Source organism: Setaria viridis, chromosome 2, assembly GCF_005286985.2.
Source record: "Setaria viridis chromosome 2, Setaria_viridis_v4.0, whole genome shotgun sequence".
In the NCBI taxonomy this organism is placed as follows: domain Eukaryota; kingdom Viridiplantae; phylum Streptophyta; class Magnoliopsida; order Poales; family Poaceae; genus Setaria; species Setaria viridis.
The window spans coordinates 45,881,156-45,903,461 of NC_048264.2; the positions used below are offsets into that span (position 1 = coordinate 45,881,156).

Genomic DNA, 22,306 nt, shown 5'->3' on the forward strand with positions numbered 1-22,306 from the left:
CTATAACAAGCCCCATGCACAATATGATTTCTCAGTTTGTTTCGAAAGAAAAACTTTTATGCTAGTATGTTATAATAAATCCACACGCGACAAATGCGTTTTTTTCCCTTATAAGAAGCAACCACTACGATATATTATAATTAGATACGGTTGCTAGCGAGATTGGATTTGATTTCTATGATGTGAAACTAGAGGATTGGGCTTGATTTATTGTTGATTTAGAGTAAATGCTTATTGTTTTGTAAGAAATCCTTTGGGCAGATATTGTGCAGTGTAGTGTAGGTGCCAATCAAAGGACCCACCGAATGCTCCTCAAAGATGTTTGTTCCATCACTGCTGGCTGTGTTCCTGTAGCATAGCCCAACCTCTAACCGCCACTAGTTTTCTATACGCTTCTGCTGAGCCATTTATACCTCCCTCTCTCTCCCCCGGCTCCTCTAGTCCTCTTCTCAGTGCTCCGAGAGACCGAGACCTTCTCTCTCCCCTCTCCTCTCTCTCTTCTCTCTCTGTGGTGACCATGGTGCAACAACAGCAGCAGCAGCAGCAGCAGCAGCACAGAATCTACATCTTGCAGTTCAGGAAGGGCGAGCCGGAGCAGGAGGTGGCATGCAAGGTGTCGCAGGCCAAGGGCGCCGGCCGCCGGGTCATGTACTACTATCAGGACTACGGCGGCGGTGGCAAGAGCGGCAAGACGGTGCAGTCCAGGGCGCTCAGCCTGCGGCGCATCTTTGCCATGCTCCTGTTCTCCTGCCTCTGCGTTGGCACGCTGCTGGTGGCGCCCGTGTCCTTCTTGTCGTTCGTGCATAGCGACGACGGCGGGGCGGAGGCGGCGGCGGCAACGGCCACGCGGGGCGGCGTGTCCGGGCCGTGCTCGGCCGTGGGGAACGATAGTCTCTGCTGCGACCGCACATCGGAGCGCGCGGACATCTGCTTCTCGAGGGGCGATCTGCGGATGCACTCGGCGAGCGCGTCGTTCCAGCTCGTGTCCGGCAACTCGACGGCGGCGGGGGAGGAGGAGCGGATACGGCCGTACACGCGCAAGTGGGAGGCGAACGTCATGGCGACGATCGACGAGGTGCGCCTGCGCCGCGTCCCCCCCGGCGGCGCCGCGCGGTGCGACGTGCGTCACGACGTGCCGGCCGTGCTCTTCTCCACCGGCGGGTTCACGGGCAACGTGTACCACGAGTTCAATGACGGCATCCTGCCGCTGTTCGTCACGGCGAACCACTTCCGGCGCCGCGTGGTGTTCGTGATCCTCGAGTACCACGACTGGTGGGTCACCAAGTACGGCGACGTCGTGTCCCAGCTCTCGGCGTTCCCGCCGATCGACTTCACCGCCGACCGCCGGGTTCACTGCTTCCCCGAGGTGATCGCTGGCCTCCGCATCCACGGCGAGCTCACCGTTGACCCGGCGAGGACTCCAGAGGGCAAGAGCATCGGCGACTTCCGCAGGCTCCTCGACGACGCCTACCGCGGCCGCGTCGAGTTCCTTGAGCGACTGGAGCGCCGCGCCGCCCGCAAGCGCCACCACCGCGGCACCTTCCCCCGCGCGCATCTCGCGCCGCCGAGGCACGCCACCTCCCACCACGACAGGCCGCGGCTGGTGATCGTGTCGCGGACGGGCTCCCGGGTGATCGAGAACGAGGCGGACGTGGCGGCGCTGGCGGCCGACGTGGGCTTCGACGTGCGGGTGATCCGGCCCGACCGCACCACCGAGCTGTGCAAGATATACCGGGAGCTCAACGCCAGCGACGCCATGGTGGGGGTGCACGGCGCCGCCATGACGCACTTCCTCTTCATGCGCCCGGGGAAGGTGTTCATCCAGGTGGTGCCGCTCGGCACGGACTGGGCCGCCGGCGCCTACTACGGCGAGCCCGCGGCGCGGCTGGGCCTCCGGTACGTCGGCTACAAGATCCTCCCGGAGGAGAGCTCGCTCTCCCGCGAGTATCCCACCGGCGACCCCGTGCTGACGGACCCCGCCGCCGTCGCGCAGCGCGGATGGGACGTGACCAAGAAGGTGTACCTGGACAGGCAGAACGTCCGGCTGGACCTGGCCCGATTCAGGGAGGAGCTCGTCAGGGCTCACCAGTACCTGGCCGCCGGCAGGCGGCGGCGGCCAAGAGCAGCCGTGTGATGTGATCAGACAGTTTGACCGGTTTGATTAACCAACAAACAGATCAGCAATGAACATCACCTGCCTGCTATAGTTTTTACACCTTTTCTTTTCTTCTTCTTCTTTGGGTATACTGACTTGACCTGACAATTCTTTGCATTAGTTTACTTTAATTGGTGTCGTCCTGTACCTGTGATCGATGGTAAATTTACAGTCCGAGCTTGCTGTGCATACATACTCAATAAAAAAGATTCAATTACAGTGGATACACAATGCAGGCGCAAACAAAAAGATCCCAATTTCGTATGAGCAGTGGTTGGTGACTTGGTGTATGTTTCTGAAATCTCTGAACTTTGAAGCCATCAAAGACAAGTTGGTGCTTGCAGGACAAGTGCTCTGAACTCTGAACTGCTTCAGGTCCATCTGAAATGCATGAGAGGATCATTGGGCGGTCACTGCAAACATTTGCTGGCTTGCGTACGAGCTCGGCAGGTTCAGGGAGTGTGATGGCTTCCGTGTCCGCTCTCCCATTCCCGGAGGGAGCCAGGCTGTATCAGTTGGTTGAAACGGAGTAATCAGCTTTCGTTAAGCGTCAATAAAGCCTGCTAATCAGTGGCCCGTAAAGCGTCACCAATCGGACCGGACAGCCCTAACGGATCGCGCGAACAGTACCACGGCGATGCATCAACCATACCTTCTCGAGCTCAAGCAACAGCTTGTTGTCTTGTTGATAACAATTGACATCCCTGCAGAGAAAAGAAAACAAAAGAAAGAAGCTTGCTGATGAATTTCGCATGAAACAGTCAGGTTCCTTCGTTGGCAGGGAAAGGACCCGTCGTTCCAAACGGGGGAAATTTTCACTCGCAAGCCACTGAGAAAAGAAAACCATGGCTGGAAATTAAAGCGAGGCGACGCAGCGCACCGAGGAAAGAACTGAAGAAGAAGAGGTCGATGGGGATGGCTCGTAGCAGCACGTAGTAGCAGTAGCCGCTAAGGAACGCACCCATGGCGGTGAAGGATTGGCAGGCAGTGGAGAAAAGTTCAGTGGGATCTCACCATCCATCCGATTATCCCGATGGGAAGAACAAGGCTCGAGCCGCGAGTGGGCGGCCTGTCAGCCTCGTCCCGCGAGGGGGAGGAAAACTAAAGGTAAAGGGAGTAGGGAGACGCGTGCGCGCTTACCGCCTCTCCGTCTCCGGTCGTCTGCTTGCGGTGGAATTTTCACTCGTGGAAAAGTTGGCCATCTCTGAAGCTGCGCTCGTCGACGTCTGGGGATGGGATGGCTTCGGGCGCACGCGCACAGGCCCTGTGGGCTGTGGTGGATTGGGATCGAAGTCGATGGTGATAAGTTCAGTTGTGGGCTGGCCGGCTGGGTGCAGTGTGCGAAAGTTGGCGGGTTTTCACTTTCTGGTCAACCTCGGAGGAATTGGAGAGCATCCTTCCTGCCTGCCTGGTCTTTTTGAATGTGGGAGGGAAGCACTCTGCACTCATGATTCGCGTGCCAATTTGAACTTCTTTTTGCTAAGAAATTCGCGTAGAATCACCGTGAAATCCCTGCGTTCCAAAGGGACTGTAACCGAATTGTCGATACTTGTCTACTCAGCTATCGTTATCGGGAAGAATCGTGCAATTGAAAGCTCTCAGCTTCGACGGGGAAACAAGAGAGGGAAAAACACACCGCCTCTGTTTGCCAGCTAATTGCCACCCAGGGAGCATGGGAAAAGAACGAATGGGCTGAAAGCCCACTAAAGCGTGCCCACAAAAAGCTAGGCCTTAGGCCCATGAAGCCAACACTCCAACGAAACAGGCAAACAGCATTGGAGCAACTCCAACAGAGTTGCCATGCAACTCTTTAAGCTAAAATTTAGGGTCTGTTTGGCTACATGGTGTTAAAGTTTAACACCCGTCATATCAGATGTTTGGATGCTAATTAGGAGTATTAAACATAGACTAATTATAAAACTAATTGCACAGATGGAATGTAATTCGTGAGACGAATCTATTAAGCCTAATTAGTCCATGATTTGACAATGTGATGCTACAGTAACCATTTGCTAATGATGGATTAATTAGGCTTAATAGATTCGTCACGCGAATTAGCACAGGGTTCTGCAATTAGTTTTATAATTAGCTCATATTTAGTTCTCCTAATTAGCATCCGAACATCCGATGTGACACTGTTAAAGTTTAGCACCTCGTATCCAAACACCCCCTAACTCAACATCAAAATCTTACTCCAACAAACTTGCCATCTTCCAAAATCTTACTCCAACAAACTTACCATCTTCCTTGCTATCCCATTTGAATGGCCAAATTCCTCATCCCACTGGCCAAACTTGGCAACCCAACCTGTCTTCCCATCTGCCTTACCAATTGTGGACCCCACATCAGGCACATCATCCTCCCCTTCCTCACGCACTGCGTCCTCTCGGGAGCCGCCGCCGCGCCACCGTCAACCGGTCGGGGCGGAGCAAAGGGAGCTCGAGGAGGAGCCGACGGGGAGGAACCGGTGAAAGAGCATCCAGGCCCCTAGTGGGGTTTTGGTGTGTCGAATGATAATTAGATAAAAGTCTAATGAACTTATTAAGCATGTGAGCAGGTGTAATGTTATTGATGAATAATCTTTGTCGGAAAGATTCTATGAAATGGCTCATATGGTGAAAAGAACAAGTGTGATACATGGCATTGTTCATCTAAGCATGAAAAGCAAGCAACGGTGTTAAAGATAAGTTGAGGCTTGGTTGATAGCCTCATATTGCAAGATTGCTTGTGTTGAAGATAGAATGTCACAAGAAAAAATATTATGTGTGATCCCATGATATTTATATATGATATATGACAAGCAAATAAAGGTGAAGATAGAAGCATGATGGCATTATGTTATTCTTCGGTCTCTAAATAAAATGAGAAGCTTGTTAACAACCAAAGGGGGATTGAAGTCAAAAGAATATATGATCTGAAGTGATTTTCTTTATTGAAGTTAAAATAAAGCTAGACTCAATGTGGCAACGATTGGATGAAGAAATCAAGCAAGAGATTAGTAACGAGGTACTAAGTGAGGTTTGGTCTGGTGAAGTGGCTAGTGCTTGGGGGATTTCGAGGTATCAAATCAAGCCTTACCAAGTATAGCAATGGGATGCATCAAAAGTTTATTGAGTCATATGAAAGGGTGACTTGTGATCTAGAATTGGGTTTCATTCATATGTGTTGAATGTTGATCCAAGTCCCTAGCTTAAGGTTGAAGTGCTCAAACCAAAGAAACAAAGTTGGATGTAGCTCTCAAGTGGAAATATTGATCAAGTATGGCATGGTTCATGATAATGAAGCTCAAGAGGGAGGATGAATATTGTATTTATGTGTTGATCTTGAGTGTAGGTATGCTATACTACCAAGAGGGATGCACCACATGGTTATTTAATAAAGTCTCAATGCTTAAGTTTTCTATGTGAATTGATGAGAGACATAAAAGCCACACGTACGCACTCTGTCGAGTAAGGCAGTGGCAAAATTGGAAGCTCCAATTTTGAAAATAGGAAGTTCCAGTTTTAGGTGCAACGTGACACTAACGGCTAGTTGGTTTGAAAAACCGGAGATTTCGGTTTTAGGAAATCGGTAGTTTCGGTTTTTATCTGATACCCTAACGGCTAGTTTTTGAGGGGTGGTGTATTTATACCCCCCGCCGTCCCCTGTTGCTAGCTGCTGCTTCTGAGGTTGCTTGTGTGCTTCCTGCTTGTTCTAAGCTAAACTAAAGATAAAATAGCTCTCCCCAACCCCTCTTTATGAGGTTGGGTAATCTTTGCTACATCTTGTGAGTTGGGTAGTAGAGAGGAGCCATTCGTGAGCATTAGTAGAGCACTCAGTTCCTTGAGCATTGGTTTGCCTTATCAAGGTTCAAGCGAAGCATTTGTTACTCTTAGAGGTGTGCCTCCTAGACGGCTAGGCATCGCCGACTAGCTCCCAACGGTGTGGTGAGCAGCGGCAAATTTGTGAAGACTGCGATCTTGTCTCCGCAAGAAAAAAGTTCATCTAGTAGAAACGAGGAAAGTGATTGAAAGAGACCCGGCACATTGGAAGGGAGTTGAGTAGACTCGTATTCCAATAGGCTTCTCAACGGAGATGTAGGATTCACAATGGTGAATCTAAACTTCGGTGAAACAAACCCTTGTGTCTCCTCGCTGGTTTGATCTCATTTGCATTCATTGTTAAACTTCTGAATTTGGTTGATCTACTCGGGTGTTCGTGTTTGTGAAGTGTAGGAACTGTGTGATCCTGCTGAGAAACACCCACTGAGCTCCTACACCAAGTTGGTTTGATCTCAAGCTCATCAGCTACTCATAGTGTTAGGGTGTTCTCTCTGCCTGTGTCAAAATTGGAGGTTCCAATTTTGGAAACCGGAGGTTCCGGTTTCTGGCGGAGAGAGTTTTATTCCGCTGCAAAAGTGCTTACTCTCCTAGCTTTGGAAATTTTCGTAGATTTCTTTGAAAATTCCGTAGGTTACAAAATTTCCGGAAACATCTCCGAAAATATCAGAAGTCGCTGATAAACTTATTTTATCTTACGATAATTTCAGGGTACACCTATTTACCCCTCTCTAGGCGACATCAAGATCCTTTGAAGCCAGGTCGAGCGCCTCCCGGGAGCGACGAGTTCCCCCGTCGAGCGCTGCCGTCTTTCCCACGTCGCATCGTCGTCGGCTCTCCCATCCACGCCGGCGCCGACGGGGCCGGCGGAGTTCCAGTGCCAGAGCAACTCCATGGCCAAGGTGCAGGAGGGGGATGGGGAGGGACACCAGTGGTGTGATGGCGGAGGGAGGGAGGGAGGGGATGACACGTGGAACCCACATATCAGTGTGTGGAGAGGGAGAGTTGAAAGGTAGTCGTTGTTATTTGGAGAGTGGGAAATGGATGGTCTGTTGGAATAAACAACTCAATATGAAGAGATATCTTTTTTGCCAATTCAAATAAAGAGTTAAATAGAGAGCTAAAAATGAAGAACTTGTTGTTGTTGAAGATGCTCTACGCATCACCTCGACTCCTGCGAGCCCAAGTGTCCAACCAACTGTCCAACTCTACTTAAAAAAAAAACTGTCCAACTCTGCTGGCCCTGCCCACCATGTAGGACACCGGCTCATTGGCCGACAGGTGGGTCCCCCAGGCGGTCGTTGCCCGCTCGCCTCCGGGTCCGACGCCAACCCGGCAACCCCATCTTCCGTTTCTGCCTCCTCCAGCGGGTCCAGCCTCTCTTCCCGTGTTCCCCTCCTCTCTTCCGCCCCTCTTCGCCCACCAGATTGGCTCGGCTCGGCTCCGCCCGCCTCGGCCGGTCAGACTTGGATCTCGGCGGCGCTTGATTCGTCTGCACTTAGCCGAGCCATGGCGGCCGCGGACTCCGACCCCACCGTCACCGCCTCCACCTGCGCGAACTGGTAAGTGGGGACGCTGACGCACCCTCCCCCCCAGGCCTCTGCTTCGTTCCCAACGTCTCCGCTTACCCGCCATAGATCAATCCTTCGTATGCGACGAGCTCATGGGTAGGATTGGGATCGTGAATTGCTGCATATTTCCTCTGCTGATTTGTTTATTTGCGTCGCCGCTTAGTTTTAGCGGTACCTCGTGTTTATCTCTTTTTTTTATTATTGTTATATGACACGGGACGCGGTAGCTTTGCTTTGTGGAATGCCTCCTGCGAATTGATCATTTTTACCAGCATCACATCAAGTACTAGTATGATTAGCACGGTGTCTGGGATATGATTTCTGGATGTGCATTATTAACTGTGGTTCTCTGCATCTCTTTAGTCAGATGGGATTCTGAATGTTGATTGTTAACTCTTTTTCGCTGTTTATTCTAATAGTCAGCGGGAAATTCCATCTTCAAATATTGCACTGCACAGCGTGCATTGTGCTCGGAACCTTCAGAAGTGCGAGCATTGCGGAGATATGGTTCCAAGAAAGCTTATGGATGAACACTACAATGAGAACCATGCTCCAGTACGTTTCCAAATTTCAAGCTTCTGTCAAATGCATTTTTTAGAGTCTTGTAATCATTTTCGCTGTCAGTTCATAGTACTGCTGAAGTGTTCTTGCATTAAGGAACACAGAAACTCTGCATTGTTCAGCTTCTTCTGACCTTACTAAGCTGCAACGGTTACAAGAATGCATATGTTATAATTAGTCTGACAGCAAAAGTTACAATTGCTTTACAATCATGCCGGTTTCTTCTTAGGAACGTGACAGGCAACATAATTTTTTGTAACCATATAGGACAAACAAATGAAAACGTCTTCATTAACCACTAAGTTAATTTGAACTTATGAAAGAGATGGCAATGCATGTACACCTTCATGGGTTATTTTTTATATCTCTGATTTTATAACTTGGTGCACTACTAATCTTATAATGAATACAGATGAATTGCTCACTTTGCAAATGCACAGTAGAGCGTGGGCTATGGGATCTTCATACAGGCATACAATGCCCGCAAAGGATGCTCGCGTGCCAGTACTGTGAGTTTGAGCTGCCTGTGATTGATCTTCTTGAGCATCAGGTATGGACATATGTCACATCTCTGGAAACTAATTTCAGATATAATTCTCTGTGTTCTGACTACCATGTGTGTGGGTGGCACAGGATGTATGTGGGAATCGAACAGAATATTGTGAAACTTGCAGGAAGTACATCAGACTTCGTGAATGGATTGGACATGAACTCCAGTTCCATACGGGATCAAATTCAAGGTAACATTCTAACCGACGCCGGCCATTCCAGTCAATCTTCAAGAAAAATGACATTTAGATTGTTGCTATTAATAACAGTTTAATTGTAATATTTAACCTTTCAATATAGTTTTCAGCAAAATAAGTAGGTCATGTCTTATGCTAGCTTAGCGGATCCCTTCATCTGATGCTTGAAGTATCATCTGCATATATACATTGATTGGTCAGGCATCATACTATGCCTATTGCTGTAGCAAGTAGCAACTAATAATCCTTGCCAAAAAAAGTAGCAACTAATATAATGCAAATGGTGAGAAATCGAGCTTACCTTGTGAGCTTATGAATTTCAGTGACGGAGCTTCGGCGGCAGCAGAGCCAAAGCCAGCGCGACCAGCTGCTCATGGTTCACATCGCAAACAACTGCTCTTGACAATAGCAATAGCTGGATTTGCAGTTTTGATTGGATCAATACTGTACCAAAGGAAGGGACAGTAGTGTCAGGACAGTCATTTGACGCCCCTTGATGTATAAATTCCCTCATAATCAGTAATCTAGTTTAGACCCCAGTTGAGGGGAACCAAAAGGAAAACAAAACAAAAAGGTGTACAGCTGAAGTCATTTGTGAAAGGACCAGATCAGACTTTGTTTTGTGCTATTTGTTCTTGTAAATGGTATTTTTCCCTATGATAATATCTTGCATGGATTTTGTGTGTGTTTTTTTGGGGGCGCAAGCGGCCAGTCAAAATAGCTGTATGCTGATCCAAAAAGCTGATATTCTCATCACTGTCGTTTTGAGTAAAGAAGTGCATCTTTTCTTTCATTTTCTTCTGCAATAATGTAAACTTGTAAAGTCGACAGTGTAACTTTAGATGCAGCTGGGACACGTCTCAAAATGCTACCAACTCAGAAACTTCCAGGTCGCTGTTATCATTGTATGTTAATCAAGCAGGGAGATTGAAATCGCGCCAATCACAAAAACATCTACTATTTTGTCCTGATGGCATTTGCAAAAGAAAAGACGCCTTCTGGGTCATGCCTTGCATTGCTAACTGTAACTATCCAGCCCTCCTTTCTTCTAATTTTTTGCTTTCTTCAAGTGGCTTGCAGTGAATAGCCTGTAGTTGGATGGTTCCATCTCACAAATCTTCCCGAACTGCTTGTTGTAGAAGCCCCATAACTCAAACCTGTTTCAGACCAAAAACAAACAATGGCATTGACCACGGCATGTCAGAAACATATTAACCTACAACAAACACTAGGGAGAATCAGAAAAGGATATACCAGTATGCCAAGAACTGGAATGGCGCATACTTGCCATAGATTTTATCTAATTTCTGATGAACAGAACTGATGGTACTTGCTCTTTTATGAACCTGCAAAGAATTTCAGACATAGTACAGGTAAATACTGAAAACAGCAACTACGAAATCTCAAAATGCAAAGGTTCCAGGAGTGGGAAAATACCTGCTTCAGATGCCTAATTGTCTCTGTATCAGCTGGGATCGTGTGGTTAAAGCCCATACACATGAGCACATTGGCACGGGTGAATGGCCCGAATCCAGATATGGCGGATAACTCTTTATTCAGTCTCTCACAGGCGGATTCGATAGTAGATACCTCTTCTGCAGCTGGTACAGATATTCTACACATCTCTTCAAGTTTTTGTAGGCATACCTTCCCTTCTACGACGCCCCGTGCAAGCATTACAATTCTCTTAGCTCGATATCCAAGATTGCAGCGCTTGGCTAAAAAGCCCTCATCAAGATTTGCCAATTCTTCTGGCGTGGGGAAATCACCAATGCAGTCTTCCAAGCCAGGAGCATTGTTCAAGCTAAGCTCAGAATTATCCAATGATGGCAAGGAGTCACATGCGCTGCCTGTTTCACTTGCAACTGAGGCCAAACTAGACAAATATTCATTTGTTTCCGGGTGTGTTAAATCATTGCTAGTGCCACTTGCTATTGTTGGACCCTCCAACTTATCCTCTGCAAATCTTGTTTCTAGCTTAATACGAACACTCTGCCTTTTGCTGCGCTTCCTTTTACGTTCCCTAATTGGCGGTGTCCTTGACTGAAAATCTTCAACACTGGATGAACATTTCAGCTCCAACTGAATCTCACACAGTGCAGTAGCCATTGACAACGTTCTTGTCCATCTGCAGCAGAACAGCACGGTCACATAAGCTATCTTGCAAATGGGATTAAAATTCCTGGATAAACTATGCACTAATATTGCACACGATTTCATCAGTGTATTTGACTTTGTCCGGATAATTCAGTAACAAGACTACAATAAAGTCAGCTCGGAAGCAAACATGAAGCTAGCCCCAGTTCATATCGATTGGTGAAGCGCAAAAATGCAGCCGACCCTTATCATATAACAGTATAACACAAGAAATCGTCGACCTCTAACAAGTAGTACTATCATGTTTTACCCTTTGGGCGAGTCTGAAGACCCAACTCGTTTCTACAACCACACACAGAGACAAATAAGAAAAGGAAAAGCAGGCTCCGAGGCTCAACTGGCAATTGCAGAGGAGGATGCACTTGACCATGTCCTCGAACAGTGTTGGCGAGCGGAAGATGCGCCCGAACCCCTCCTCCCGCGCCGCCGCGTGCATCGCCTGGAACTCCGCCACCGCCGCCCCGTCCTCCTCCGACAGCCGCAGCATCCGCCGCACTTGCTCCTGCGGGAGGAACCAGGAATCAGCCGACGCGTATCGCTTCGGCGACAAAACCTCAAACAAGCTCCATCTATCAAGTGCTTACGAGGATGTAGTCCCGGTCGAGCGAGGAGAGAGCATCCGCGCCCTCGACGGCGACGAGGAGCGCGGTGCCCGGGCGCGCGGGGTGGGCGGAGACGCGGGCGAGGAGGGACGCGGAGCGGTCGGAGGCGAGGCGGAGCGGGCGCACGAGCGCGCGGGCGGCGGGGTTCCACCGGTTGGGCGCCATCATGAACAGCCCGTGGCTGCACACGGCCGCCGCCAGGTCGAACGGCGCCGCGCCGCCGGGCGGGAGCGGGAGCGGGAGCTCCAGCTCCACGCGTGGCCCAGCGTGCGGCTGCGGGCGCGCGGCGGGGTCGCCGATTGGGTTAGGGATCGGCATGGCTGCGTCTCCGGGAGCTCGGGCGGCAGCAAGGGGTTGGGAGGGATCGAGCAACGGGCGGGTCGGCGGTTCAGGTGCTCGCCGCTCACCGCGTGCACAGTACGAGTATAATTGTGGGGGGTGTCCGCCATCGGGTGATGTGCAACTTTATGGTTTAGCTAGCCGTTGAATTTAGAGCTAGGTTTCTTCATGGCTTTAAGCTTTCTTAAGTATTGTGTTTTTTATTACTTTCTTGAAATATATTAGAATTCAATCAATTCTGATCAATTGAGATTAGAAAAGACGAAGTAGTGTCAATCAATTGAATTCAGGGCGATGGGGTCATTCCATTTGACTCGTACTGATGAGAAGAGTTTTACTCCATGTGAACCAATTGAAGTATTCTGAGTACCAAAATTGACAAGAGACCGGGCCAATGCTACAAAACAAAATTGAGATTACCAAGAATTTTGCTTCACATATTACATTTAAGGAGTTAATTTTACGTTTGTCACACATGAAGCCGTAAAGAAGAGAGGCTCGCAAACAAGGGCCACGCATGATATAAGTTTTATTATGTACTTCAAATTAACTGAGAAACAGAACGTGCAATGATATCCATTTCGGTTTCACATCATTTGCCAGTTCCATTGCATCACAAGCATAGCACAGTAGTCAAAGAAACGTCTAGCGCCAAGGAGTACATCTATGCTAACTCAACTAAGGACTATACACAATTCATTCCGATTGCACTCATTTACATTCGGTGGCCTCTCTCTCTCTACTTTCAGGACGAAGCGTGAAAGACACTAGGTGAAAGCCCTGTGCTTCCACGGAACCTTGCTTCAATACAAGGAAAACGATCTTCATATGTCGGCCCCTGTGCAATAGGATTCAGGAACTTCCTTCAGCTGGCTTTGGTTTGGCTAAAGTCGTCAACCTCAATCTTCAAAAGAAATTAACAAGGAATGTTCATTTCAGCATGTGATATCATACTGGCAAAATCTGAGAATTCCTCAGAGAAAATGTTCATGCAGACAAGTAATGATTCAGATAGTACCTAAGTGGTTTTCTTGGGGCAGTTGATGCCGACGCAGGAGCAGCTCCAACTGATGGAGCAGCAAGCTCAAGTGGCTTTTGTTGCACCAAAACAAATGGACAAACACACAGTTAGTAAGAAAACACAAAGGAAATAACAGAAGTATAAAATGGCAATCTATGATTTAGAGAGGAGATAATTGCACAAATTTTGTGAACTTGCGATATGGATTGTTGATTTGGGTCCATGAAATAGTAAACTAGACATATGGCCACAAAGCTGTGAAGTATTGCAAGGAAGTTCCAAAGGTGGTGTTGACTACAAACATAGCATCGTGTTAATTTAGGTGTGGTCATCTGGGGCATGTGATTAGCCCTCCCTTTACACTTTCTCTTCATCATGTATTCACCACCTCACACTCCCAGACGAAATCAGGCTTGCTTTTCCTGTTGGATGCTGGACTACTACTACCAATTGGAAGAGTTGGGAAAGTGGTGGGCACTGTAGGATTCAAAAGAAGAGAGACAAGACCAGCAACGTGACCAGCAGACAGGACAGAGATTGGTGGTATTGGATACGGTAGGAAACAGGGCAGCAGGAAAACAGGCAACCTTTGTTCCTGATTAGCTGCATTACTGAGACTGCCTTGTCTCATGCTGCTCAGCTTGACTCCCCATCTTCCATCCATTTAAGATGCAATGACAAGTGAGATGGAGATGAGTGCATGGTTGTGGGTGGTTTAAGTGCTCAGTGGTAGAAGAGAAATTGGTGCTTAGCCACTAAGGAGGAGCTCTGTCATGGAAGAGGACAGTAGTAAAGGCAAAAAGAAAATGCTTTTCTACAAACTTTGGTGCCCCATCAGCACCCCCTACTAAGATGTATGACAAGACATGGCAGTGCTTAAAAAATCCCACTTGGACCTTCCTTGCCTGGTTTCACAAATTTGTGGACATAGCTGTGCAAGGTTGTTGAAGAGAGGACCAGAGGGCTAGATACAATATGCTGTTCTGGTAAAAGAAAGTGGGACAAACTAGTCCAACTAAATGGAAACAAAGGAAAAATATAAGTTGCATATCAACTTCCTAAGATCAGGCAAAACATGTCAAGATAAAATACTGGAAGCTACTTACTTGACCAATTGCTCTCTATGCATAAAATGATCACAGTTCATACAAAATTATAAGACACTGATTAAACATGCCCTAGGTCCTAGTTTTCTTGTCTATGTGGCTGGACACATCAGAATATTGTAAGCACAATATTTGCAGAACAATTAGATAGATAGCTAGTAAAACAAAAGTATCTGCTGCAATTATGCCCAACAAAAGTATCTGCTGCAGTTATGCACCAACACAATGTTCTTTAAGGCTCTAATAGCATATGTAGGCACATCGCATACAATTGAAAATGAAACAAGGTAAAGGGTTGCATTTACATTTTATTGATTGGTTTATTTTGCAGTAACAAATTTGGGGATCCTAAACGAAAACAACTAGAGAAAAATGCAAGATCATAGCTCATAGGGAGGGACAGAAAAAAAAATCAGGTATTAGCTATCAAGGTCATAATACCATCCTAAACAATTTTGAAAATCTTCAGTTAAAAACTATTCATGTAAGAGAAAAGATAATACCTCAAGCTCTTCAGTGGCTTTGCGCTTCAGATTATTAGAATTTTGGGGCCTCAGAGAACATGGTTGTTCCAGGTTATCTTCAGAAGAGCCCTCCAAAGATGGCCTCTGATCAGCATTTATATCTACCTGATTAGCTTTAACTTGATGATAGGACACCAGCTCATCAAGTTCATCAGGTTCAGCTGGAATAGCAGGTGGCAAACTGGGCAAGTTGTTTGCAGCACTGTCTGCACATTCTCTTTGTGAACTGTTAAGAGAGGAACCAGGCCCATATGATTGCCAACCATTGTTGGAATTAGGCAGCAAAATGTTATGTTGCTTGACTGCATGGCACACATTATTTTGCACAGGAGCAAATGTACTTTCCTGATAGTGTTCTGGATGTTCACGCTCAACAGATTCTGCATGAAAATTAGCATGGCCATTCAAAGCTTCTTTATTGGGTAAACTAGAGGGCAACACAGAAGTACTTCCCAGCAACTGAAGGCAGCCATTATCTGGTTCTGGTTGTTTTGTATAGCTGCCTTTATATGGTATAGGTTGAGCATCACTACAACTGACTGTGCACAATACATTTTCTACCTGACCAGCTGAAACGTCACAAGCTGGAACAGTACGACTGTTCTTGTGTGCTGTTCTAGAAGAACGAGAAGGACGCACTCCACCAGGAAAAACAAACAAAGGAATTTCTCTTCTTTTTACATGGGACACTTCAATGTCCATTCCCTCTTTCCAGTGTTGATATGCACAAATATTGCTTTTGAACTCATTTACAATTCCCCTGATGTCGAATTGCTCAGCTTCTTGAGCTTGCACTGTTTGTTTTCTCCAAAGACCCATGAAGTAAAAGCAATGTAGTGGCCTTGATTTGTCTGAGAAATCTCTGGGATACGGATGTGCAAGGATCGTCTCATGTGAATATCGTTCAATCTGTATCAGCAGCAAAAGGTGCTATATAAGGAGACAGTGCACATTCTTGAAAAGATTGAAATGTATCTATTATTTACCTTTAATACAAGAGTGCGAAGGCGAGATTCCACCCAACCTTTCCAATTCCTGAGGTCATCTTCATTTCTCGCTGTGATATTAACTTCTAGATAATTTTTATATGATTCAAAAAATGGAAATGGCTCGAACAATGCATCCCAGTCTGCTTTTCCTTCATCAATGGCCTACAATTAGTTTCAAAGTAAATTTGAGGCAGAGTAGAGCTCAGACCAATTAGTTGATACAGTTAGATAACAACTTTCTTCCCATTACTCTACGGAAACAGTGGCTTACATGGCTAATTAACTAAGGGGGCTGGAATAATTCCTAACACTAGTGAGATAACACAGTGAGCCAAATAAGCTGATCAAGGTAATAAGTGATAAAATCAGCCAATCAACAAGTATTAAGGCATCTAAACTGTATAGTACTGAAGATATGGCTGATGAAGACAATAGTCCATGTACATGTTGAAGATGACAAAATGACAACTACTACAAAGTGCATAAGTAATGGGTTACTGTCTGACAGAATAAAGTTTGCAAATGTTACAATGGAATATAATAAAGTTAACCAACTTTAATATGCACCAGATCAAATCACGATTAAAAAAAAGGTATCCTACACTACTGACTATCATTGAGCCTAATGTTTGCACTGAGTTACACTTGAGAGTTCTTTCACTAACATTTGCACATACTACACCAAGATCAATGTTATTTTAAGAGATAGAGTTCATGAACTATCAACTATATAAATAGAAATTTTAGATAAACATGTCACAAGTCTATTAGTAATACGTTCATATAATTATAAAAAAAGGAACCTCATAGTTATATAATACCCTAAACTCCAGATATTTTTTCCATTCATTTACTGAAATAAGGATAAGAAAAAAAAGAATGTACCTGGCAAATCTCAAATGCTCGTGTGAATTCTTGGATCATCACATACCTAGTACTAACAGATACATTATAGCTAGAATTCATGCAAGGGTAAGCAGGTGTAATAATAGGCATTTGATGGCCCCTGTCTCTGTAATTTCTTCTTGGATCCCACACAGCGAGACCAAGAGGACCCTCCTCAATATGGCAAAGCATAACAGGATTAGGCCACTTCCACTTGCTGTAGACACGGAAAAAACGAGATATCAACATGCTAGGGGATGCATTTGGGTACAGTTGACAGATTCGACCGACAAGAATTGCCCAGTTTATACCACCCAGAAATCCCATAACCTGGACAGGATCACAAAGCCTTTGTTACAAAATGTACATAATTTACAAGTGACACCATAACATAAACATGTCAATACGGTAAAGCATAATCCTGAAACAAGAAAAATCTTGAGAGAATCATACGTTTGAGTAAACCCCGCGACGCTTTCCCCAATATCTTATGAATCTTAAGGTTGTGCGAAAACTCTGGATTGACAAAAAAGATGGTATTAATCCAACAAGAAAAACACTATGAACATGGACTTCAAAAATAGGTATCGTAAGGAAACAAACCGGAATGTTTGGAACCAATTTTAAAATTTGATCAGTAACCCGACACCCATTTAGACTACGAACAGTCTGTTCATCAACATTATACAGTATTGAGTCCTGAGAAAGATCTAGGTCCTGAAAATGAAATAACATACCATAATTAGGAGCATATCAAATGTCATAAATAATGGAAGAACTCACTTGCCAACTTCCAAAGGCATAATTGGTTAGCAAGATAAATCACATGCCAACAAAAACAAATACATTAAATGTTAAGTTGCAGTCAAAAACACGTTAATTCCTCGAAATGCATAATATTTACTCATTTGTTATAATCAGTGCAAGATCAATCTGTCATGCAATATACAAAGTTTATGCAAACAGCAATGCTGTAACACAAACTTACCTCAGGAATCACTGCATGAGCAAGGTTAGCATACAGAAGGTCAATAGAGACCCCATTAATTTTGAATCCCAGAACAGGCACATGAGCATCTGGTACTGGATGTAACTCCGTAACTTCTGGCATCTCAGCGAGCATTTCGTGAAGCCACCTGAAGAAGTACTCCTGTGGAAAGAAAAGAAAAAAAAATAGAAGGTTCATTCAACATCATAGTGACATAGAAACTTTTGGATTTTAAAAGTAGACCCGCTTACATTTCGAGTTGCATGTCTTGGACCAACACATAGTGTATCAATGTCTGCGCCAGGACCATGTACCTGTACAATAAAAGATTGAACAAGAAATTTAGAGCAAGTAATTTATGGAACTGAGATACGCGGTACCTAACTGCAACTACAAGATTCTACATAGGAAAAGATGGAACAGAAAATTCATACACATAATGTTTAAGAATGCATCATTCGCAGGCCCATACATATATGTAGTAATCTATTAATAAAATGAAAACAATAGCAATCCATGAATTTTTTTGGTAAACAGAAATAGACAAGAAGAAGCAGTAAGGCGGATTACCCCAAGACGGTATGAACCAAATGTAAAGATCTTTGCATTTGCTTCATGCACAAATTGCTCTCCGTACCCACTGATCCTGGTAGCCTTCTTGATCCAAGCCTTCACAGTCTGCCACAACATCCAACATCTTCCAATCAGTATAGGCCTATGGAAATATCAATCCAAAATAGAAGGGCGTCCAAGGAAATTGTTCAACCTGGTCCAGCTTGCCTAAAACCTCTTCTCGCGAGACAGCCTCCTCTTGGCTCTCATACAGGCCTGCGCTTGAAAGGTACTGAACACAGACAAAACAATGCTGTTAAAATCTAAGAAATATGAAACAAAATGTGGAAGGGTTTTTGGTTTATCTGATATATGCAAATCCCCAACCTTTTCGACCTCAGCTGTCTGCACAAGATCCTTCTCTGTCGGCCCACTAAGCGAGATCGGCTCGGTGACGCCAAGATAACCATTGCTGTTCTTCGCCTTCGACATTCCACAATTCAACCCTCACAAACCCTCCTTCCAACACACAATCTCAGAGAACTACAAATTCTCCTCACTACTTTTCCTAAATGTAAGTTTGTTCTTTTTCCCCTTCACTACCATGACACTTTTTTCCTTTCTTTTTTTCCCTCTCTTATACTCAGGTGTCAGAATGAAGAACGATCATTGAATCAACAGCATGTGTCACGAAAAATGAACCAAAAGGTGGGGGTCAAAACAGTATCCGAGTACGGTCGGTTTCTCACTTGACATTAACAAATCAGGAACCCGGTAGCAGGCCCCAAAACAAGGGGGAAAATAATGAAACTAGCTACAAATAGAAAATATGATGATATGGCTGCTTTTCCAGCTACAGATCGAGACGCCCGGAACCCTAGAACATGCTAATACTTAGTTACGGGAGGATCAGCCGGCGAAGAACTGAATCGAATCGCGCCGGCGCCAACAGGTGCGCCGCCGCCTTGGAGGCCGATAATCCTTCTCAGGATCCGAGCAGTGGGGCAACACGGCGGGCGGAGCGAGCCGGCGAGGAAGGGAGGAGGTGAAGGGGATGCGGCCGAGCGAGAGGAAGACCGACCGGCCAGACTATCCAGGGAGCCGCAGCCGGTGTCGAGGATACCCTAGTCGCCGTCGCCCTCCTCTTCTCTCGTGCGTGCGAACTCACGGTCGGTCTCGGGCAGAACCGCAGAAGGCAGATGGGAAACGGATAGAGAAGGGGTAACTCGATGGCAAAACGGTAAAAATAACCAGTATTGGCCGCGTTCGGTGTTCGGAAGGAACCGGCTCGCAGAAGCGCGTCGCATGGAATCGAAAAGCGGCCCCGACCCCGGTTTCTCGCGACTGGCGGCCGCACGCTCAGGGCCTGTTTGGAAGGATTTTATATAGGAATTTTAAAGAAAATACACTATGTATTCGTACACACGCACGCCCACTCAAAACACGCACACTACTTATACCATCCGTGTACAAACAAACCTACAACTATACTCAGACATAAAGACCGCGTCTTTCTTGAGATCACCGGAATCCTCTAACTTCATAGGCGACATGTGCGTCGCGTTCCCGTTATGGTTTCACACGTGTAGCTTCGAATCAATCAAGCAAAGGCTGTTCTTATTAGGGTACTGCACAGCACACACCGGGTGCGACACTAGCATTGCGATCGCAGGGGATCGAACACTAGCAGGTAGTCTCGCTACTGCGAGCGCTAACACTGAGCCACTAGCTCGTTCGCGACATTCTTTTGTTTTGTAATCGTTTGGAATGAAGGAAAGCAACTTGCCATTTTTTAAGAGGAAAGGATTGCTTCGCTCCACAAAACATAGGAAAAAATCATCCACTCCGCGACTTCGTGGAAGAACGGAGTGAAGGGATAAATAAAGCATCGAATAATAAGAAAAATCAAATTAAAGTAATAAAATAGAAAAACACAAAGCGACGAGGTGAAACAAGGACTACTCAATTTTTTTCCTACTAAAAGCTTAGTTTAAGTGAAAGATATTTCTTTCACCTAATAAAAATTTATATCTATTCTATTCCTGTGTTCCAAACGTCCCTTCAATAAAATCATGTGTTTTCATACCCTCTGTTTCCCTCCTGCACTCCATTTATATTCATACATTTTTCCTTTCCCATGTTTTCAATTCTTTGGTTCCAAACAGGCCCTCAAATGCATTTCACCCACATATACGTTCCCGTGCGCGAGTTAGATGTAGACTAGAAACTTTGGGCGCGGCATCGCCGCGCCGTATAGAGTTGGGCTAGTATTTCATAACATTATGAACAAAAATGTTAAAACCAAGGCAACATAATATTGAAACATAAAAATTGGTTCATAGTTGATACACAATTGACATAGGAAGTTTTAGTACCCACTCCATCCCAAAATAAATGCACTTCTAGAGTTTGGGTGAAGAGATCGATGTGAGTAAGAAATTACATATATACCCCTATAAAGATGTAATCATTGCACTTCAAGAGGAGAGAAAGTAGAAAAAGACAACTAGAGTTAGGTGGTCGTATTCCTAGATGTGCACTTATTTTGGAACAAAATTTTAACTCTAGAAATGCATTTATTATGGGACGAAGGGAGTATATGCATCTTGACCACATAGTTTTCTACATTTTAAAAGAGAATTACGATAGTGTATCTGGAAGCATCCGTGTAAATGCAAAAGAAAAGTCATGTACATCGTAAATTTGTAGGTCATATGGTTCACACCTGCAGCAAGGCACCAAGGAAAAGCATAGATGAGTAGCTAGATCATAGAAACAAGCATTACAAATGATAACTTTTAAGCGAAAGTAAAGATTTACAAATAACCTTTTGGTGAAAATAGGCGTATTTACCCCCACATTTAGTTTTGTTTGCCATTTGTTTTCTACAGAACTATCAATGGTTGGCCCACGTGGCAGCCCTTAGCCTATCTATCTCTCCCTCTCATCCACTCACGCACAGCACAACACGTCTCTCTCTTCTTTGCTTCATTCTCCGCTTCTTTTGCTCTACAAACTTGCAACAAACAGACACCAAATCCACCTCTAGCAATGGCGGATCCTACTACTGATCACCTCTGTAGCTCCGTGCTACTCTCCCTTCTAACCTGGCTCTATCCAAGAAGTTTCCCTCTCCGATTAGAACTCCTATTGTACTGTATTTTGGGGGGGCGCTAGTTTGGGTGTTCGCTAGGGCAGAGGCACCACCGGCACTGCTCTGAGTGCCGTGATGGGGCTCAGGGCCTCCACGTGTGCTAGGCGCATGCGGGTGTGCTGTTGGGCTCGTCGACGCTTTGGTGCGTGGGCATCGCAGTTGCCTGGACCATGCTGATTCTATAGGTAAGTGAAGTGATTTATTAAATGAGGTGTTGTGCAATCTCAAAAAATATATAAGGCAGATCTTACAAACATGCCAGAACCATAAAATCACACTTATATTTTGTAGCCCCCTTGTACGTTGGTTTTACTACCGGTTTCAAGAGCCTGAGGGATCAAAGAGCAAAACAATTTGACATATTTGGTTTTGTAGAATAGCGATGGATCCATAGTTACCTACTTAAACCGTTGATCAAATAATAGAGGTGTCCACAACACAGATCTTTGCTGGATAGATAAAGCAGCCGCAGCCGGTTGCAGATAGCGCTTGTGGGAGGGGATGATGGTGCTTGCGGATGATCAGGCAAATGAGGGCTTTTTTTCTTTTGTTGTTCTTTCTTTCTGGGCAGATCGATGCGGTGGAGATGAACCAGTGAGAAGCCGAAGGGGTGGGTTTGGTTTAGCATATCGATGTTGATTAAGTCTGGAGTTCTCGCGAGGCATCGTCGAGCTTACATGAGAACCCTTGACAAATCTGAACTAAACAATGGGCAAGGCAACATGAACCAATGGTCGAGATTGCGCCTAAGCTTCATCCAAAGACCATAATTTAAGGATGACGTGGACGAATCAAGCTAGAGTTTGTCTGGTGCTGATTTTGTTCATTAGAGATTGTTTGGCATGATTTTTCCCCTTTTTTTCATGAGAAGCGACCAGAAACGCAGACCCAAATGTGACCGTTACAACATTTATAGATATCTAAAAGTAAATGCATATCAATAAATAGAACGGTTTGCTAACACACATTGTAGTCCATCCGCAAGCACTCTTCAATAGAAATGATAACCGATCACGAAAATAAATATGACTTCTACTTTTAACCTAACCTGTCATCAACTTCACCCAACATCCCAAGTAGTTATTTGCCCCATTACGAATCAACTTCACCCAACATCCCAAGTAGTTATTTGCCCCAT

The 22,306-nt window shown here is 45.5% G+C and overlaps 4 protein-coding genes across 4 annotated transcripts; 2 read left to right on the plus strand and 2 right to left on the minus strand.

The window, feature by feature from the left end:
* Positions 1-386: 386 nt before the first annotated feature.
* Positions 387-2,386, plus strand: LOC117846346 (xylan glycosyltransferase MUCI21). The gene has a single exon (XM_034727488.2). The coding sequence runs from the start codon at positions 518-520 to the stop codon at positions 2,132-2,134; it is 1,617 nt and encodes a 538-aa protein (XP_034583379.1). The 5' UTR covers positions 387-517; the 3' UTR covers positions 2,135-2,386.
* Positions 2,387-7,315: 4,929 nt separating this feature from the next.
* LOC117842299 (uncharacterized) lies at positions 7,316-9,527 on the plus strand. Its single transcript, XM_034722691.2, has 5 exons — positions 7,316-7,535; positions 7,964-8,099; positions 8,518-8,655; positions 8,739-8,845; positions 9,175-9,527. Exons 1-5 carry the CDS (start codon positions 7,483-7,485, stop codon positions 9,317-9,319), a joined length of 579 nt encoding a protein of 192 aa, XP_034578582.1. The 5' UTR covers positions 7,316-7,482; the 3' UTR covers positions 9,320-9,527.
* A 190-nt stretch (positions 9,528-9,717) lies between these two features.
* Positions 9,718-12,050, minus strand: LOC117842298 (uncharacterized). Its single transcript, XM_034722689.2, has 5 exons — positions 11,593-12,050; positions 11,347-11,510; positions 10,289-10,979; positions 10,106-10,197; positions 9,718-10,008 (listed from the first exon to the last, which is right to left on the minus strand). The coding sequence occupies exons 1-5, from the start codon at positions 11,926-11,928 to the stop codon at positions 9,900-9,902; spliced, it is 1,392 nt and encodes a 463-aa protein (XP_034578580.1). The 5' UTR covers positions 11,929-12,050; the 3' UTR covers positions 9,718-9,899.
* Positions 12,051-12,472: 422 nt separating this feature from the next.
* On the minus strand, positions 12,473-19,272 carry LOC117842297 (nuclear poly(A) polymerase 1). The gene is made up of 12 exons (XM_034722688.2): positions 18,402-19,272; positions 18,229-18,306; positions 18,033-18,140; positions 17,714-17,776; positions 17,463-17,624; positions 17,078-17,191; positions 16,928-16,990; positions 16,475-16,804; positions 15,587-15,751; positions 14,580-15,509; positions 12,968-13,041; positions 12,473-12,853 (listed from the first exon to the last, which is right to left on the minus strand). Exons 1-12 carry the CDS (start codon positions 18,504-18,506, stop codon positions 12,802-12,804), a joined length of 2,244 nt encoding a protein of 747 aa, XP_034578579.1. The 5' UTR covers positions 18,507-19,272; the 3' UTR covers positions 12,473-12,801.
* Between the last annotated feature and the right edge of the window lie 3,034 nt (positions 19,273-22,306).

Excerpts from the sequence above, each read along its gene's own strand:
- LOC117842298 (XM_034722689.2), bottom strand. The coding sequence starts at position 11,928 with ATGCCGATCCCTAACCCAATCGGCGACCCCGCCGCGCGCCCGCAGCCG. Across the intron at positions 10,198-10,288 it reads CAATTAGGCATCTGAAGCAG|GTTCATAAAAGAGCAAGTAC; the intron begins GTATTTTCCCAC and ends AATTCTTTGCAG. Across the intron at positions 10,009-10,105 it reads TTCCAGTTCTTGGCATACTG|GTTTGAGTTATGGGGCTTCT; the intron begins GTATATCCTTTT and ends GGTCTGAAACAG.
- LOC117842297 (XM_034722688.2), bottom strand. The coding sequence starts at position 18,506 with ATGTCGAAGGCGAAGAACAGCAATGGTTATCTTGGCGTCACCGAGCCG. Across the intron at positions 16,991-17,077 it reads AATTGGTTCCAAACATTCCG|AGTTTTCGCACAACCTTAAG; the intron begins GTTTGTTTCCTT and ends TTGTCAATCCAG. Across the intron at positions 15,510-15,586 it reads TTCGCACTCTTGTATTAAAG|ATTGAACGATATTCACATGA; the intron begins GTAAATAATAGA and ends CTGCTGATACAG.
- LOC117842299 (XM_034722691.2), top strand. The coding sequence starts at position 7,483 with ATGGCGGCCGCGGACTCCGACCCCACCGTCACCGCCTCCACCTGCGCG. Across the intron at positions 7,536-7,963 it reads GCCTCCACCTGCGCGAACTG|TCAGCGGGAAATTCCATCTT; the intron begins GTAAGTGGGGAC and ends TTATTCTAATAG. Across the intron at positions 8,656-8,738 it reads TTGATCTTCTTGAGCATCAG|GATGTATGTGGGAATCGAAC; the intron begins GTATGGACATAT and ends TGGGTGGCACAG.
- LOC117846346 (XM_034727488.2), top strand. The coding sequence starts at position 518 with ATGGTGCAACAACAGCAGCAGCAGCAGCAGCAGCAGCACAGAATCTAC.